The sequence below is a fragment of the Glycine max genome, chromosome 15, assembly GCF_000004515.6.
Source record: "Glycine max cultivar Williams 82 chromosome 15, Glycine_max_v4.0, whole genome shotgun sequence".
Taxonomy (NCBI): Eukaryota; Viridiplantae; Streptophyta; class Magnoliopsida; order Fabales; family Fabaceae; genus Glycine; species Glycine max.
Window position 1 is genome coordinate 9783782 of NC_038251.2, and position 19208 is coordinate 9802989.

The window sequence follows — 19208 nt, forward strand, 5'->3', positions numbered from 1 at the left end:
CCAAATTGCCCAGTTGGGTCAATTTCAAAATACTATATTGATGCTGTATTCCAAACGCCTTTAAATATTTTACATCAGGACATGAATACCTTAAAATCACAAAGGAACATAGAAATTTCGAATCATGAAGGATGAACTATGAATTCTTAATATATTATCTACTTGAAATTAAACAACTTTTCGCATATTATACATGGAAGGAATCATTTTTTGGTCCAAGGAAGAAAGCACGTGCAAGAGGGGTCTGGCGACAACTAAGAGAGCTACAATTAGCGATAAAACCACCGAGTGTTCATCGCCGAAATGCATTGCCTTCACCGCCAGACCTGCCTTGAGAATAATATGTCCGACGACGGACACTCTCAGCTATTGATGTGCTCCCTCCTTCAGCTGCACCATATACACTTTTCTGAACAGTATCCAAAAAATTCTTGCCACAAACATTATCATTCTGAATTGCTTCCTTTGTATCCGACTCCTCAGCCTTCTTTATACGTTTCCATCTCTGCTCTTCATGCAACTCAGCAGCTAATTGCATCTGCTTAAGTTTAACAGCCCGCTCTTCTTCTGAAAGCTTAGGAGCCACGTTCCTGCACTTATAGTGTGATCCATGTTCAGGTGAAGAAGCAGAATATCTATTGGAGCTTGCTTCAGAAATTCGTCCACCCCCGCTTTTAGGGGCATCTATATTGGACCAACCTTCTGAAGCATATCTTTCTGACTTAGAAGTGTTATAATTTCTGTCACCAGTGTCTTCTTTGTAGTCTCTGCCATTTCTTTGTCTCTGTTGGTGATTGGGTGATCTTTCCCTGCATTTTTTGCCTTCATAGTAATTCTTCCTTCTCTTTTCTCCTTCACTTGATTCATACCCTGAATCCAATTGACCCTTTTGGACACTCCTTTCTGACCTGGACCTGTTATAATTTCTGTCACCAGCATCTTCTTTGTAGTCTTTGCCATTTCTTTGTCTCTGTTGGTGACTGGGTGATCTTTCCCTGTATTTTTTGTCCTCATAGCGATCCTTCCTTCTTCTCATTTCTCCTTCACTTGACTGATACTCTGAATCTGATTGAGCCTTATGATGCTTCTTGTCAGAAACTTCATTACCAGTCTTTCGTTTTCTCCTCTCAGTAGTGTCATCTTCTGAATCAGACTGTTTTTTATGCTTTGATTTACTAGACCAGTGCTTCTTCCGCTTTTCCTTTTTATAAACTTTCTCCTTATTTTCAGTTCCTTCAATCTAACAACATTGCCAGGCATTATTAGGACAGGCCATAAATTAGAAAACATCAAACAAAAGGTCTTAGTGAAAGTAAACATAACAATTGTTTTTGTCATCCTATTATGTCAATGCAATTTAAAGATTCTTTAAAATTTAAATACAATCAGTGAAGTAGTGAGAGAAAAAAATGAAGGGCCCACATGTGAGTTTGCAAAAAGTAATACAATTCTCAATTTCCTATACACCATATCAGACAAAAGCAAAAGTCACCAGAGCAGAAGCCTAAAAATGCATGGACACTCCTTACATGGCTGCTATGGGCACAGGGTTGCACACAAGGGTTGCAAAGTAATCCATTTATTCACAATCCAGTCAACCATCCATTCTTAAATCTAATCTAATCCATCTATTTGTGGGGTGGGGGGAGCAAATGGATTAGTGGAGTTAAGTTACTATAATTAATGGTTAGTTAATGAACCATACATTTTTTGTCTAAATCCATTGGATTATTAAATTATTTAAAATGGATCAAGTGGTTCTTTCTATTGCTACTGAAAGCCCATTACTGTGTTCCACCAACAATATTGCAATTATTGAAAATGAATTTTTAAAACATAATTTACTTCTAAAAGAATGGGTTGGATATGATCCATCTAAGAAAAGGATTAATGGATGAGTTGATGGACAACATCACCGGAATTCATCTCTGGTTCAGTGTTGTTACATAGCCATTATGGCCCCGCCATGGCGGAATGGCGTCTCGGATTTTTGGCCAACCGCCATATTTGTAAAGGGAGGCCCACCATGGTGGTGCCATAAGGTGCAATGGCATGTTTATATGACGGAATTTTGGCCTTCTGCCATCCGCCATTGATAACACTCCACTGGTTAGACTTCAGTGAAGTGTAAATATTACCCAAACCAACAAGGGTCAACAGAGGAATCTCAAATTTTCTCCACATATAAATTAAAATGTATCTATGTATAAGTTCATCTATCTACAGATGGAAAAAAAAATACAAAGTAGTTCTAGCCTAATTTCATCATGCTTCAGTCCATTATAATATAAGCATACCTCGTGGTGAGCTTTTTCCTTTCTTTGAACATCCAACTATGGATTTTAGGACTTTAACAGATGAAATGAAATTTTAAACACCTCTATTACTGGCTTTGGACTTTCACTCAAAATTCTCCATTTCATCCTCTCAAGTTCCAAAGTCAGTACATATTCAAAGCTAGCTGCCCTGGAATCAGAGAGTCCTTAAAAAGCTCAATTACATTATAACAGACTAGATGGGAGTGTAGGGCAGGGGAACATAGGAGGCCAAAATCCCTCCCTCCAACTTATGCATCCCCTTTAATATTGGAGAGATTTTATTTTCCCGGCCCTCCTCCGTTCCTTTGAACCAGTCAGTAAACCAAAAAGGCAAAAACAGCATAAGTATCTCTAAATTGGGAGGAAAAGGGAGCATAATTCACCCTAAAGTTATTAGTTCTAGGCAATTGCATCTCATTTTCCAATCAAAAAATGAAGAAAGGGGCTTACCGATTTCTTGATAATAGCCATCTGGACAGGGTTGTTTTTTATCTTGGCAAGCGCTTCCTGCTCGCGCTGGCGGATCATGAGCAAGGGGTCAGAATGGAGCTTCCTCCAAGCATCATTGGCAGACTGAGGCTTCTCCTCGAACAGCGCCCCGAGCACACTCGCCCCCTCCTGCACCACACAAATTCAATCGTAAACAAATCAATTCACACAAAACAAAAAACTAATCCAAAACCAAAACGAAAAGAAAAAAATTTAGAAAATAATAACAACACACCTTAGAAGCAGAAGCAGAGGAGCCTGCGCCTGCTGCATCCGTTGCATCGGATTTCGGTAACTGTTCGAGGGCCTTGAATCCTTCAGAATTCGCAGATTTCCCAACCGACAACCCCGAATCGTACAGAAACTCCAACCTCTCCTGGTGCCTGCAATCAAATAGGAATAAGAATCCAAATTGAAAACCCTAAAAAAAATTGAAAATTACGAATTGAATTGAAAGGGAAAGGGGAAATTACGGAACGAGGCCAGCTTTCTCCTGAAGAAGACGAAATTCGGTGCGCTCTCGCTCCTCCTGGATCTGCTTGCGAAGCTCTTCCAACTTCTTCTGCTCCGCTTCGTGCTTCTGCTCCGCCTTCCACACGTTCTCTATGTTCCTCAAACTCCCCGTGTGCCATCCCTTCTTGTTCAGAAACTTCAGCGCCATTTTCTTTCTCTTTCTCTTTCTGAGTCTGATTTGATTTTCAGGGATAAAAGCAACAACACAAACTCAAAACCCTAACTAGTTGTTGCAAAGGAAAGAAGATGAGAAGAGGATGAAGGGAGGGCATGTTTGTTTCTTGTTGTATTTTTTTTTTCCAATGATTAGAAATTAATATTCATAATAAGGAATTCAATTTAGACTTTAAAAACATTTTTAATATAGTGTTTTTTTTTTAAGAATTACAGTACTTAAATTAATGCCATTAATGTCAATAGCATAATATTTATTCAAATAATTAATAATTTCAAATATAGTATGAAACAATTTCCTACTTAATTAATATTTTATAGAAAATAATTTATTAAACATTTTCAAGGAAATCATATGTATATCCATTAGCTTATAAAACATTTTTTTATAAAAAAAATCAAATATATATTAATACAATTTGATAAATATATTTAAGTCAACCACTCACCTTCTTAATATAATAGTCATGAATTATGTAGAAGAATTTATTCACTTTTATAATATTTATATATCTTAAATGTCTTATTAAGGATATTTTTTATTTTTTATTTTTCTGAATGAACTAAGGATATTTTTTTATTGGTTGATAGAGTAAAACTTTTTTAATTTAATTAGTTTTTAGGTTTTTTAATTTTAATTTATTAAAAAATGATATAATTGGAAAAATAAAGGCCTAGCAAACAAAAAAAATAGCAAAATAAAGAAATTTAATTGTTTGTTAATATAAAATAATTTTACATTGGTAGTGCATAGCAATCTACTAAACTCAATATACACTAGCAATCAACCAACCAGAAATCATATTTAATAATACATTTAAAATAAATATTAAACAAAATCAACAAACTTACCATTTTATAATAGTGTTGGCAAATGTCCTGTGTTGGTGTAAAACTTTCTTACTCTAACACCCTATTAGACTCAACTATTTAACTATATCAACATGTTTATTAAAAATATATTTTAAATTAAAAATGAAAAAGTTAACCAACCTCTATTTTTCAATGCTATAGCTGTTATGAAGAAATACACACTAGAACGAAAGTTCAAAGAAAACTGGCAAAAAAAATTTCATTCATTCAACTCAAGGACAAAGTGTCCTATTACTTTTATTGACATCCAGTGAGTGAAATGGGGGGAGAAGAGATGGCTGAGCGCCTGAGCCTTACATTGATAAGAATACAATGCTAATACAATGCTTGTGGAACTTCTTGAGAGTTGAAACAACAACTCTAACAAATTTTTGCATATGATTCATGTTCCTTTCCTCCCCCTTTGCTAACCTAATGGAAAAAGAATGTGAAAAGAGAAATGCATCTGCAGGTCTTGAACTGTTTGTTGATGTTCCCTCATCAACTATCAACATTAGATATGTGTGTAGTATTTCCACAATGAACTAACTTGCAATCGACTTATATCAGTTGCTTGTTTGTTATTCTTCATTCTTATTCTTGTCGCGAACTGAATGCAGTTGGATTAGCTGACCCCTTAAGCTGCACTCCTCCAACTGAAAATTGATTTCAAGATTTAATAAACTGCAGGATAAACAGTATTTTGCAGATAGATGACGGTAGAATTCAGCTATTATCTACAATGAATGACGATTTTGTGCAGCACAAACCTGTGATTTGTATGTCTTTGATAATAAATCTCCACATTCTCCAACAAGAGCTCTTTCCCCACCAGCAACTCTGGCTAATTCTGAAATGGAAACGTCTGTTTCTTCTGCCTGAATTTGACAAAAGCTTTTATTATCAGTGCAAGACGAATTATGTACACAATTTAACTGGATATCTTAAATGTATTTCTTCAACTGAAATTTTAGAGAAACTTGTCTCTTTTTGAACCCTGTAGTCATTAAAACCAAACCAAACTAGCCAGTTCAACCAGTTGAATTGAGAACCAGTCAGGTCATTGGTTCAAACAACTTGTGTGCTTGGATATACTTTTTATATGCGCGTTAAGGTGAACAACCACATCAAACAAGGAAAAATAAGTACAAGTTACAAACCGGTCAGGCCACATTTAGCATGATGAGTACTCAAACACGCACTTAGAAAATTAGTTTAGCAGAAAATCGCTCAATAATTGGCCAAAACCGGTGCAAAAAATTGATTCGAACCACACTTTAATACTTTTTTTTTTGTTATTTTTTACACAAATTATTCTAAAAACAATTTTTTAAATAAAAAAAAGGTTTGTATATGATATCTAAATATAGCTTTCTATTATTTAAATTTTTATTCTGTAAGACATGTAATATAATTCTTGTATACTAATTTAAATTTTCACTAAAACTTCTAATAATTTTATATTAATTTATTTCTTATATATTATATAAAATTAAATATATAATTTATTATTACCAATTCAACTAAGGATTAACCATGAAGTGGCCTTCACCAGTTTAATGACTAGTCCAATTTTAATATCCATGTTAAAAAAGCAAGCATGAAACTCCATTCTCTTATTTGTTTCACCTTTGGCATGAATCTTTGTATATTGGAAATCATTGTTTCCATCATCTTCGATGCTGAATTCAGTGCCTCCCCCAGTTGTCTTACATCAACCTGTGACATAATATATTTTTGTGAATTAGAACATGCAGACAATTCCAATGAATAAGCATAACAGAAAGAAAATAAGCATCATTCACTTGTCTATAATCATACCCTAACATTCCCACCAACTGGAAGTCGCTCTGAGGCATTCACTAAAGCCTGAATTGCTTCCGTAATAGAGACTGAATATTCTTCCATCATTGTAGACCACTCATCTAGATATGGAATCTGTAATTTATCATATAAAATATACAAATTACTCATAGATATTGGTGTGCATATATAATTAAAATGATAATTGACAAACCATAATTGGAGAAAGAATGGCTCCTTAATTAATTGTCTAAGTATCATCATTATGGAATTAATAGGTATCCTCTTAATTTCACTTGAAGATATATATATATATATATATATATATATATATATATATATATATATATATTATATTCCATGAGTTGATTATGCAAAGGAACAAAATACAGATAGATACCACAAGAAGTCAACCAGCAAAAGTGTAACTTTTTCTCTGTATCACATACAGGAAAGATAGCTCTCTGAACTTGAATGCAAATTTATAAAAGTAGCATACAAAAGTATTGGTGGCCTTACTTGAGCTTCAAGAATTGTTGACAGAGTCTTTGATCTCCGCAAAAGCTCCAGCTCTATGCGTTTCTTGTTCACAGAATCACGCATTTCTGATATTCTCATTGCTTGAGAATATAGTGCTTTCTGCAAGAATAAGATGAAAAACAAAGAGCTCAGTCAAGGTGATTAGATTGTTCAAGATAGTCAATGATTTTAAGCTAATAAGCTATATCATAGTCAACTCAAATACTGAGTAGATGTAAATGTGCAAGAGTTCTGAATAGTTAAAGCTCATCAATACTTACCACATGAATTAATGTAAAATAAACAATATTCCAGTCCAGTAAATGAAAATGTGATGTCAGTTTACTCTCAAAGGTAGCTTATAAAGTATGCTCTTATTTGATAAGAGATTATTAAATAAATGCTTAATTATGCTCCTTACAAAACCACACCCCAAATCATATTATACAGAGAATTACTCTACGCTAAAACAAATAGAGATTTCTCCATTTGCATTCTTTGTTGTTCACTATGACTAAGCTCTAACTTCCAAATACTCTTCCTATCAAAAAGTCCAGGGGCAGGGTTTTAAATTCAGAGTGCAACCTAAGCTTTGGAGCCACAGCCACATCACACCTTGATTGCTGCCATTGCAATGGCAGCATCCAACCGCATCCAGTCACAACAACCGCAAGGTAACAACGGACACAATTTAAAACCTTCTAGGGAAACAAAACATTAACAACTATATCTTTCAAGTACAATTATATGTCATTCTAGCATTCATCCAAGTTAGTTTTGCAGTGTAACTGAAATAGAGATCCACCTTCTAACTCATGATCAAACAACCCTCCATAGTATCCTCTTGTTCTATTCAGCCAGAGAACTATGATCATAGAACTAACCACCTAGCCAGATGACTGTGATTATCTGCTGTGCCATTACTACTACTAGAACATTTGCAATTAACAAAGTAAGAAAGAAAAAGGGTGACCAACCTGGCTTTCTGTTTGCTGAGCTTTCATCACGGAGTGCGCTTTTGCATTGGCGAATCTCCATTGCAAATATCGATTATACAACAATCTAAGAGAATGCACATCTTCCTGATGACTAGATCCTTTCTTCCCTTTCCTCACATCCACTGCTGGCTTTCCACACTGAGGAGGTACCGGCGGCAAACTAAGCCCCCCTGACTTAGCCAACTGATTACCACTCCCATGCTGCTTGGAGACAGAAGCCGGAGGTTTGTTCTCACCCCCCGAAGAAGGCAAAGTAACCGACCGCGACAAAGGCGAAGGGTGGCGAAACTTCAAGTCCCCACCACCACCATTGCCACTCCCAATTTTCTCACCCGCAGACAAATTGGATTGCAGCAACATCTCTCTCTCCCCCAATTCAGGAAGTGACTGAATACTACAATTCACTCCAGAATTATCACTGGAGCAAGCAGCACTGGACTTAGCCTGATTCAATCCACTGGCTTGCATTAATTTTTCAGCAGCAGAGGCCATGCCATTAACAAATCTATGATGATGGTGATTATTATTATGATGATGATGGTGTTGTTGTGTTTGTCTATACCTAGAAGACACGTAAACCGAGGGAGTGGGAGTGCCAGGCCTAGAAACACAAGGCGTACCAATTCTTCCAGAACATGACTTTGAAGGGTGAGGGTGCGGTGGAACATGCTCGTTGTTGTTGTTCTCTTTGAAAAGCTTCATCGAACGTTGTTGTTGTGGTGTTTGTGTTTGTTTTCTCTGAGAAATAGAACACCCAAGTGGGAACGGGGTTTCGGAATTCTCATCGGGGTCCGGCTCCGTCGTCCGCGGGCGGCGCGGCACGGATGGGGACATGAACCGGGAGCTGACCTCTCGGACCCTCGGCCGGCGGTTGTGCGGCGGCGGAGGAGGAGGCGGAGGGGCGGCGGGATCGGAATTGTGTTCCGGCATGATCTGGACCTGCACCTGCACCATTGGGAAATTGGGAAAACCCCAAATGGATAAAAGGGATAAAAATGGAGACTTTTGAGGGAATCGGTGGAAAAAAAAAAGTGACGAACGAAGGTTTAGAGTGATTTGGGGAAGAAGAAGTTTGTTTGGGTTGGAGATGGAAGCAGAAGTAGCCGTTGAAGGGTGTGGGTTTACGTTGTAACGGTTCTAATTTCAAATATCGATAAAAGCGTTTTTTTATTTATTTTTTTCGTGTTTGTCATGTTACGCTGCGCCCTCTCGTGTGTAATACTAATAACTCGCTAATAAATAATGCCACTTGTTTCACGTCAACCTTATTTATTTATATTTCGGATAAGAGCCTTTCTCATTTCTACTATGGCTATGGCTTGGCTTTGGTTCATTTATAATAACAATATTTATATATATATTTATAAAAGCGATTTTGAATTAATGATGACAGTGAACTGGAAAAGAAATAAGGACTATATAATAAAAAAGAAAATAGAACGTAAAAGAAAACCCAATGCATAGTATATGATGTAAATATGGGCTTTTTGCCAAAATATTTTTAAAAAAATTGTTAGAATACTGGGATAGTACGTACTTCAAACTCAAGATGACACGAGTAGTACTCAAATTGCAAGGTGATTTTATTTTTAGACACAAACTTTTAAAAATGTTCCTAAATCAATCCAATCTAATCATGTTCCTAAATCAATCCAATCTAATCTAATGTAAATAGAAAAAAATGATCCAATGTAAAAATGATTAAAAATAGGACAGATAAAAAATTTGAAAAACCAAATTTTTTTTATTCAACTCATCAGATTTCAGATTCCATTTTCAAATCGGATCATATCCAATCCAAACAAATTTTGTAATTATATGTATATTTTTATTCATAAATCAATAATATTATTCAAATTTCTTTTTTTTTTCTTATATATTTATAAAATTATCATGTAACCTATGCCTATTTATAAAAAAATATATTTGACTAAAGATTTTTTTAATAACTATTTGAGTTAAGGTGCAAGTAAGTATATTATTATTAGTTATATAATTAATATTTTTTATTTAATATTTTAAAAAAAATAAAAATAAGATTAAAACTAAAAATCAATCTAATCCAAATCACTTTAAAATTGGATCAGATCAAACAGGATCAAAATTTTGAATTAAACGGATCAGATGATAAATTCACAAAATTAAAATAATTAAATCGAATAATTATTTTTTCAAAACAGATGCAATTCAATCCAATCCACAAACACCTCTAATAATTCTTAGCTTTGACCAAAGAATAAGGAGAGACTTTTGATAAAGCTTAAGGACATGTTTCCACCAATGGTCAAAAACTGGTCCATAGAAATCATTAAAGTGAATATTGTTTTTCTTACTGGTAAAAAACGAGCCTGAGTGTATTTTTCCTTTCCATTACTCGTTTAAGTTCTACGTTTGGTCTTAATTCCACCGTCTATTCAATCCGAGGCAGGTGTTCGTTGGGATTGCTTCAACAAATCTACGACAAACATTAATTTTGCCAGAATTAGCATTTCAATCAAAATATTTAAACTAAAGTCTTGAATCACAAATTAACTTTTTTTATAGCTGCAAATGTTGGTTGTTATTTTTAATTTTTGTTAGTAGAAAAATTCACAATCTCTCCTCCTTTTCCTTCTCCCTTCACCATTAGACCAACCTTATATCTCCCACAAACTGACTCAAACACAAATATACGTCAGACTCAAAGCGCCAAATAACATCATGAAAATTTATAATGTTAAGTAAATCCAGCACAAGTAATACGCACCAATCTTCAATTCACTGCCTGTATAAGGACTCAGCCATAGTCCATGATGCATTTATTTTGAGATACAGTTTTCCATGATTGAATTCATTTTGAGGGGTATAATTTCACTGTCACAATGATGAAGTGAGCCAGAATTTTCAGAATTCACCTGAACTAGACTAAGTAAGAAAACCCGTATAAATGTCAACTTAAAAATACGTGTGTGATTGTATGGTGAGATCCAATTATAAACCTCCAACTTCATGGCAGAGGCATGTATCAACTGCATGGAATGCTATCTCTGCCAGACATGGTGTTGTCCAAACTAATGAGACTTGACATGAGATTCTCTATCGTACAACTTGGAATGTAGGAGGTAAATTAGATTCCTGTATTGTGCCAATTCCTACGAGCTATCTGACGGAAATTATGTACAAAAAAGCATTCAGTATGTTGTCTGGAACGAATCATGATGAATAGTGGTTCTGGCCATGAAATCCCGATCTTGTGGAAGTAAAAGGCTCGGCTGTTGAAATCAAAAACAACAAATTGTGGTAATACAATGAATGTCAAAACAAAATTACTTCACAAAAACACTTAAAAAAAACTCCGTTATCTTCAAAACGTAAAAAGTATACTACATTCAAGAACGTAAATGAAAACATTTATTTGAAAAAGTTCCGAGTATAAACTGCTGAATACTCAACCTACTAAGATTTACAAACACTTCTAAATAGTAGTTCTGTTGTTTCATAGGCTCATAGCCGTATCCTACATAGCACAAACACTTTAAATACTTGTAGCTGCATTTTTTTAAAAAAATAACTTCACTTTTTAAACATATATATACTGATAGAAATTGGAATTCCACAATAAATAAATAAAATTGTACTAGCATTTTATTATGTGTACAATGATTCCTGATCATTTTTTAAACATAAATTCTCTCGTGATTTAATATTTTTAATATTGATTTTTGCATGTAATAATATTATATCCATGTTGTGTTGTGTCTATGATATTTAAATTTTGTCATATCCCCATGTCCGGGTCATATCATGCTTCCTAGTCTACCTATCCACTTCATCAATTCTTCAGTGAGAATGACAAAAGTTTAAATCAAACTTACCTTCATCATCTTCATCTCCATTTTGACTTGTAAAGAATGGGGTCAGGTAGTTTTTATCTAATGCCGTAAAAGATGCAGCACTGCAATGAAGAAGCAAAGAGAAATTAGATTGGCAATAATACATTTAACCATATTTGCAGTTTCAGAACATAGACAATACGTCTTGTGGAATTCTTTTAGCTTCATCTTGATTTTGTTCCCAGAAGATGATTCTTCGTTGTAATGAGGAGCAATATAACCATTGTTTCCATCGAAATTCTAGAAAAAAAAATAACAAAATTATTAGTTGAAAGAAAATCAGACAGAAACATGTTAAGTATATTCATTCAGTTAAATATTATCTATTGTCAGAATCATTGGGACTGTCAAAATTGAGTAGATCTAATTTGGAATTTAGCAAACAATTTGAAAGAAAAATTCAAAAACATTATTTTTTGGATGCAATTCAAAAACATAATCATTAGTTCAATTGAATGTTTCCACTTCTTTCTAAATCAAATATAGCATAATTATTTATACAAAAAACAGCAAATTTCAACAAAAGTCACAATTAAATTATAAAGAAGTTACTACAGATAAATCCAAGTTATTCTATAAACAGAAAATGTAAAAAAATGTTTCAAATACAACAAGAATAGAATAAATTAAACAACCACAAAAACATTTTCCCATTTGTGAGCAAGCATAAGTAACACTGTAACAAGTTTTTTCCCTTCAGTATAAATGATGGATGTTACTTCCAAATGCAAATTTCAAGGTAAAAGACATTCTAGAAACTTCGTAGAAGTAGAACACACAAAAGTAAGTAAAAGGGCTATCATTTGTTGTAAAACTTACTGTGATGGTACCAACTGAAGCCAAAGGGCTATCATTATCTCCACCTACAACATCTAGAGCTTCCAGCATGCTACCTGTTGAACCACCAATCAGCAATACCTGGAACAAATAAAGTTTCATGTTTAAACAAAATGTGGGGGTAAAAATTGGCTGCCTGCTAATGACCCAAATAAGAAAATTATATGAATAGGACAAAACTTCCGGTCAATACGTGTTACTCCAACTTTCTCCTGAATTAATCTGTTCCTAATCTGTTAAAAATACACTTCAACATTCTCATCTACCCTACAATCAGTTTTTGCTCTTATTGGCACTGTGTGTGAAAATAATAGTTACAATTTACATGATATACAACATAGTCAAGTAACTTGCAGTTTACACTACCCCCATATTTATCTTTTATAATGATTAGCTTAAGGAATGGACAAGAGCATGTCTACCGTCAAAACAACTATTGCAGTAGTTGCAGTAAAGATAGTCTGCCCATGTCCTTCTGGAAGATCATGAATTGATTGCAGAGCAAGCGCAAAAGCCATTGCTCCTCGAAGTCCTGTTCATGTGCACAAAGTGAAAAACTTAAGCATGGCATTATAGAATATGCCAAAGGCAAGAAGCAGTTTGTTTTATTGTCAGAACTAGTCACTAGTCAGCCTTTCACAGTAAAGTCCATGATTTTTGTGTTAATTTATTCCTTACCACTATACCAAAGTGCCTTCTGATGTTTTGAAGGTATCTTTCGATGAGTGGGCCTGACCAGATTGACCAAATAAGCACATGAGAAGACATTTGCTGCCCTGCATGAAGTGACCAAACAATATTGTTTACAGCTTCCAAGAGAAATGCTAAAGCAAAGCATAAATATGTTTAAAGTGCATGCAAATCTTTATACTGTAAAGTAAAGAAACTATACAAAAATCCAGAAATGAGCATGTGCCACAGTAATCAAAGACTTAAAAATAAAATGATAGCAAACAGTATAAATACCTTGCAATTCCAATGAATATCTGAAGTGGTTACACGAGTTAAGGAAGACCACCAAGAAAATATAGAATGGTAAGCTAATATAAAGATAAATCGCAACACTTCAAATTTATGGGCCACAAAAGGATACAATGGAGAAGAATATAAATCCAACATGTGACCAGCTATGTTGCTCCATAGCAATATCAAAGCCCATGTATATAAATCTGTACAACATCAAACAAAAGGCGTGCACGTACATTTAGAGCAAATGTTAAAATAAAACAGGGTAAATACCACAAATGAAATCCTCCTTACACAAATGTTTCAGCTAAAGATGATATTAACTCGAAAAAAGCAGAGGCAAATCGTTGAGAACTTTGTGATAAATTGGAATATGTATAATGTTTCATGACCTACAACGAAATATAAAAATACTCATAAAGATGTCTTGACAAGGACATGAAACAACACAAAAAAATATATATATAATATGCACTTACTATTCCTGTGAACAGGATTGATACAATACCAGACAGACCAAGGCCTTCAGCAAGCATGTACCTGAAAAAGGAAACAGTTTTATACTGATTTGCACCATGAATGGAAGAACTCGCAAAAAAAATTTGAACAGCTATGAAGAAATGGTCCAAGAAGACATCTTACGAGAAATATGGGAAAAGGACAAAAAGACAACTCTCCAAGTTCTGAAGGCTGTACAGAACCATAAAATTCATAAAATCAGTATTACCTAAAAATGATGTAATCATCAAACAACAAATCTCCAAAAGAAAACTAAAACACTAAATACTTACTTGTCAATATCCAATCCTGCATACTTAAACAGGTTCTGGTAGTCAAGGTTTTACAATAAATATTGACTATTAAATCTGAAAAGATGTGTACAGTGTACTACATATATATAGGCCAACAGATTTAAAAGGATATCAAAGCAGATATAAATCCAACTCCAACACCTGAAGAACCACCAAAAGAATCACAAGTTAGGAATACTGAACTATAACAATTCATAAATCATAACAATACAGAATAGCATCATAAATGCTAAGTTAATAAAATAAAACAAGTTCTTTAGTGAGGCCCCCTCATCCCCCTGAACACCACCTAAACAGAGCATTATGTAGAAGACTGACCTGCAGACATTGACCCTACAAAAGTCTCCAAAAATCGAACAACCACCATGAATAAATTTTGTCCAGATGGATCAGCTCTAACTGATGACATTGTCCTGCAAATTACATGCTTAAGTTAGAAGTGATCCTTAATGATATTGGGCAACTTGGGATAAAAATTATATACTTCAAAAGTTCAGGTACCTGTACAAAGAAATTGCCATCTGCCCATAACGCAAGAGGGGGGGTTAAGACAAGAAATAACAAATAGAGTGTGAGAAAAATAATGGAAAAGATCAGCCAATTAGCATTGTCTATCTTTAAACCAGATTCTCCAGCAACAGAAACTTACGGCATCATTCAAAACAGATTCTCCAAAAACCAAGGCATATAGATTGACATCTGTGCCCAGTTCCTGCAAATAACAAAGGTGAAGTTCCAAGTTGGAAATGAAATAAATCAGATGGCATATATTTATTATACATATAATACTCAGAACTACCACAAAGGAAAACAAAAGACAAACTCAGATAGAAAATAGGAAACCACAAGCCACAAACCCCTAATGGGATTCATCACTTAACCATTTCATCCAATTCTCCATGAGTTGATGGTGTAGAATATTAGAGATTTGTAAAACTTGAATTTTTCCCAACTGAGGCTTTATGTTACTTTTCCTATTATATACATTATTAACAAAAGTGTGCTCTATAGTCTATACTGATATTTTTGGTCAGTCAGAATTAATTTATGTCATTATAGCAAATCTTATGATAATCTAAACCAAGGTTTCAACTTGTGTGAAAAATATAGAAACTTGAGCAACAAACAAGCAGACATAGGAGGGAATGCCAATCAATCCCACCTATTGACGTTCCACTGCTTTTGTATTGGGTTCAAGAGCGTCAACCCTCAAAAATAAATAAAAAAATAATACTTAAAATGTATCAAAAGACCTTTTTCAAAGGCTAATTTCTCTAAAGCCTTACTTTCCGATTTTATGCATCACAAACATATATGTCAGAAGATGTGTATGGACTAACAGACTAAAGGTATAAATGGAAGAATTACAAAAATAAAGTGGTAAAGCACCTGAAATATGGACAAAACAGTAACAGGATCAGTAGCTGATATAAGAGCACCAAACATCAGGCACTCGACAAAAGGTAGCCTATACATCAGAAAGAGCAAGCCACCAAGATAACTGCAGCATAGAGGAAAAACAATAAGCAATCAATTGAAAAATCCTGATGCCAATGGCATGCTATAGCAATGCTATAGTGGAATAGTGGAGCGGAGTGGCCCTCAACCAATATGGGATTCAAATAGAGGAGCGGTTTTCAATAGCGGCACCAATAGCAGCCAAAATATTGATTTTTGTGGTATAGCAGTGCTACCATGATACAGCCTTCAAAAAACCATTTTCGCCCCTATAGCAGCCTTGCTTCAGGTTTTGGGGATAAAATATTCCACAAAAAAGTTACCTATGTTTTGACTTCTGTTCCTTCAAATTTTATAGGACTTTTTTATTTCAAGTGTTCTGTTTTCTCTTCTTTCTTTAAACTTCCAAATTCACATTCAGCTAAATTTTATCTAATTTGTTGTATTCATTTTCTATTAATTTTACTATCGTCTTTTAATTTTTTTTACTTCATTACTATGTTCTTATTACTCCAAGATTGCTGGTGATTTTGTGTGTAAATTGTGAGTTATTATTTATCATGAATTTCTTTAATATTGGGTATTTTGTTTTGATTTTGAGTATTTATGTGTATGTGTAGCAAACACTTCCATGCAATATGCATTATATAACTAAGGCTTTAAATACCGGTTTGCAACAACCTCATCAAGGTTTTAGGGTTCACGATCACCACAACCCCACAATTGTGACTGCATTGACCACATTAGTCTACAATTTTCCAAATATCAGGGATCGCAGCAAAACCACAACCATGACTATGACCGCAGTTTAAAACTTTCATAACCTTTAAATGGTGGTCATCCTGCTTCCCACTATCCCACTATAGCATTTTCAAAGTTAGCCCTTAAGCACCAAAACCCGAGATTGACAACTAATTCACCGTAACAAGACATGTGTACCAAGTGTAAAAACAACAAATTCAAAAAGGGAGGTTAAAAAAAAAAACTTACACCAAGATACCCGTTACAATTGAAGCAATGAAGGTACCGAATATAGCAAATGTGACAATTGCTCCAAAATTTGAGAAAAAGGGTTTCTGCAAAAGAATCACATTATTAACACCAAGTCAAAAGGCCAGTCCATATAAACAAAGTAAACGTCCAGAAAAGAGAAAACACAGCGGAGGAACTCACAGGTGCGAGACTGAACCCAGACTGAGTACTAAAGGAGTCAAGAAAAACACGAGATAGTGTAGCCAGAAGACATAAATCAAACAAATAAAAACTCGAGAAGGAAACAAAAAAAAACAATAACAGTATATTTTTCAATGAGGATATAATATGATAGGAGGTAGCAGGAACAGGAAGAAAAACTCCTCGTGAAAATTGAACCACGCCCTGCGGAAAATCGACAATCCCAATGTCAGCTCCAGAAAATAACCTTAAAAATACAAAAAATAGAGTGATGGTCATTGAAAATAACCTGATATTAGTCTCGGTGTCTGAAATGTTTGCTAGTATACCAACAATTAACCCTGCAGAGTGAAATTTAGGTCAGAAAATGAAGAGAATAATAAGAAAGGGGTTTAGAGAGGGAAGGGAAGGATACCTATGAGAAGAGAAGCACTGGCTTCGGGAATGATGTAAACCTTCTTGCGGCGGAGGACGTGGCCGAGGACGAAGGACAAGACCAACATCATGATCTGCAGGAGGATTCCGACGCCGGCGGCTTGCTGCTCCTTGCCGGGAGCCTTGCGAGCGTCCGCCGGAGAAATTTCTAATTCCGAGGCCATTATTGTTCTCCTTGCCGGAAGCAATTGACTGATCGATTGCTTCCGATTGCGATTGGGTTGGGATCGTTGAGTTCTTCGCGAATCAGAAGAGAATGATGTGTCCCTCAACACAACTGATTAGATTCTCTTCTCTATCTTGCTTATGAGTTTTTCAATTCTGTTTCTATGCTCTTCTTACATCTTCGTCTCCGCTTATGCACCAAATATTAAAAATAATACTATATCAATATTAATATAATAATAAAAATTAAACAAAGAATTTATTCTTAATTATTAATTTGATCCTTAAATAGTTCTAAATGATTCAATTTAACCTTCAAATTTTAGAAAGGTTCAATTTGATTCTTATTTTCTTAAAAATAAATTAATTTCATCTTCAAATTTTTAAAAGGTTTAATTTAATCATTCCATTCTTAAAAATGAATGAATTTAGTTTTTAAATTCTTAAAAATTAATCAATTTAATTTTCAAATTTTCTAAAAACTTAAAAACCAAGTTGAAGCATTTAAAATAATTAAGTATCCACATGTATTACTAATTTTCTTAGAAAAATATGATTAGACATCTTTACTAGAGTCTCTTTTATGTTTTCTCATTTACATTAGATTAACAACTTAGTATATACACAAAGAATTTAACTATAATACAAATTGTATGAGTTTTTTATAGGATCATCCAAGAATAAATCAAAAAATGAGTTATGTATCACTAGTATAAAATAATTTTATTTTATCATCTAATTATAAGTCATTATAATAAAACTGTTGACTTTTTATCTAAAATTTATAACAAGGATGATTTTTTTATTAATTGACTTTTTATCTAAACTTATAATAAAACTGTTGACTTTTTATCATGTAAAAGTTTTTATGTTGATAATACATAATTATTAAACTCTTAATTAGTATATGGCATATTATAATATGTTATAGAAAATAAATTTATTCGAGACTAATTTTTGATCTAAATTTTTGTCATTTTACCACCATTCAAGTCATTAATGTATATTGTAACAATTTAATGATTTTTCCCACCACATATATATATTAATTGTTTTTTATTTTTAACAAATACTAAATGAAGAATATTTATTGAAAAAATATGTATTACCATAATTTATTTAAATAAAAAATAAATCAAATATACATTAATAATATAAAAAATATTTATGATAACTTTTTAAAAAAGAGTGGTGGGTCAACCCATCTTTGACCCCGTTGTAAATAAAAATAAACTTCTCTCCTTCTTATTAGTATAATCTCCCAAAAAGAGAGAAAAGAGAAACATGCCCCTTTATGTTTCTTCCTAACCATTCGTGCATTTTTATTTATTTTTTGAGCAAGAGGGACAAAAGCCCCCCTCAAGAATAAATTAAAACAAGCGTGGAAAAACAGTTGACATTACATCAGCCATAACAATCACAGAAATAAAGGGAAAAACATAGTCATAAACTCTCAGATTCTAAGAATAGAGACCTTCCATGGTTGCCCAGTAGATCTGCAACTTGGTTCGCTTATGTCAAAACATTAGTCCACTCCAAGACATCGCCTGAGGCAACAAACGACTCTGGATATTCTTGACAAAGCTAAAACACGGGTGGTAACTTTCAGCAGATTAATAGTAGTTTGGGAGTCAGACTCAACCAAAAACTTCTTCAATCCCCAACTCCAAGCAATGTTAACTCCAACATAGATTGCCCATATTTCTGCTTGTAACACTGAGCAATACCCAATATTGGCAACAAAGGAGAAAATCTCATTACCCAAATGGTTTCCAAGAACTCCCTCTGCTGCAGATTTCCTTTATTTCATCCAAATTGTCGGAG

At 34.0% G+C, this 19208-nt stretch overlaps 3 protein-coding genes across 3 annotated transcripts; all 3 read right to left on the reverse strand.

Annotated features, from left to right (window-relative positions):
• Window positions 1-168: 168 nt before the first annotated feature.
• On the reverse strand, window positions 169-3651 carry LOC100779273 (pre-mRNA-splicing factor CWC25 homolog). Its single transcript, XM_006597581.4, has 4 exons — window positions 3281-3651; window positions 3043-3190; window positions 2769-2936; window positions 169-1240 (listed from the first exon to the last, which is right to left on the reverse strand). The coding sequence occupies exons 1-4, from the start codon at window positions 3466-3468 to the stop codon at window positions 293-295; spliced, it is 1452 nt and encodes a 483-aa protein (XP_006597644.1). The 5' UTR covers window positions 3469-3651; the 3' UTR covers window positions 169-292.
• An 889-nt stretch (window positions 3652-4540) lies between these two features.
• LOC100790308 (protein ENDOSPERM DEFECTIVE 1) lies at window positions 4541-8811 on the reverse strand. Its single transcript, XM_003546175.5, has 6 exons — window positions 7646-8811; window positions 6669-6788; window positions 6168-6284; window positions 5976-6065; window positions 5117-5224; window positions 4541-5002 (listed from the first exon to the last, which is right to left on the reverse strand). Exons 1-6 carry the CDS (start codon window positions 8618-8620, stop codon window positions 4928-4930), a joined length of 1485 nt encoding a protein of 494 aa, XP_003546223.2. The 5' UTR covers window positions 8621-8811; the 3' UTR covers window positions 4541-4927.
• Window positions 8812-10417: 1606 nt separating this feature from the next.
• LOC100790830 (sodium/hydrogen exchanger 6) lies at window positions 10418-17578 on the reverse strand. The gene is made up of 22 exons (XM_006597582.4): window positions 17200-17578; window positions 17074-17125; window positions 16929-16988; window positions 16785-16809; window positions 16602-16687; window positions 15543-15654; window positions 14803-14865; window positions 14655-14674; window positions 14472-14566; window positions 14266-14294; window positions 14133-14164; window positions 13984-14031; window positions 13821-13881; window positions 13636-13733; window positions 13469-13544; window positions 13342-13361; window positions 13054-13151; window positions 12798-12907; window positions 12358-12456; window positions 11681-11778; window positions 11521-11600; window positions 10418-10917 (listed from the first exon to the last, which is right to left on the reverse strand). The coding sequence occupies exons 1-22, from the start codon at window positions 17381-17383 to the stop codon at window positions 10859-10861; spliced, it is 1605 nt and encodes a 534-aa protein (XP_006597645.1). The 5' UTR covers window positions 17384-17578; the 3' UTR covers window positions 10418-10858.
• Between the last annotated feature and the right edge of the window lie 1630 nt (window positions 17579-19208).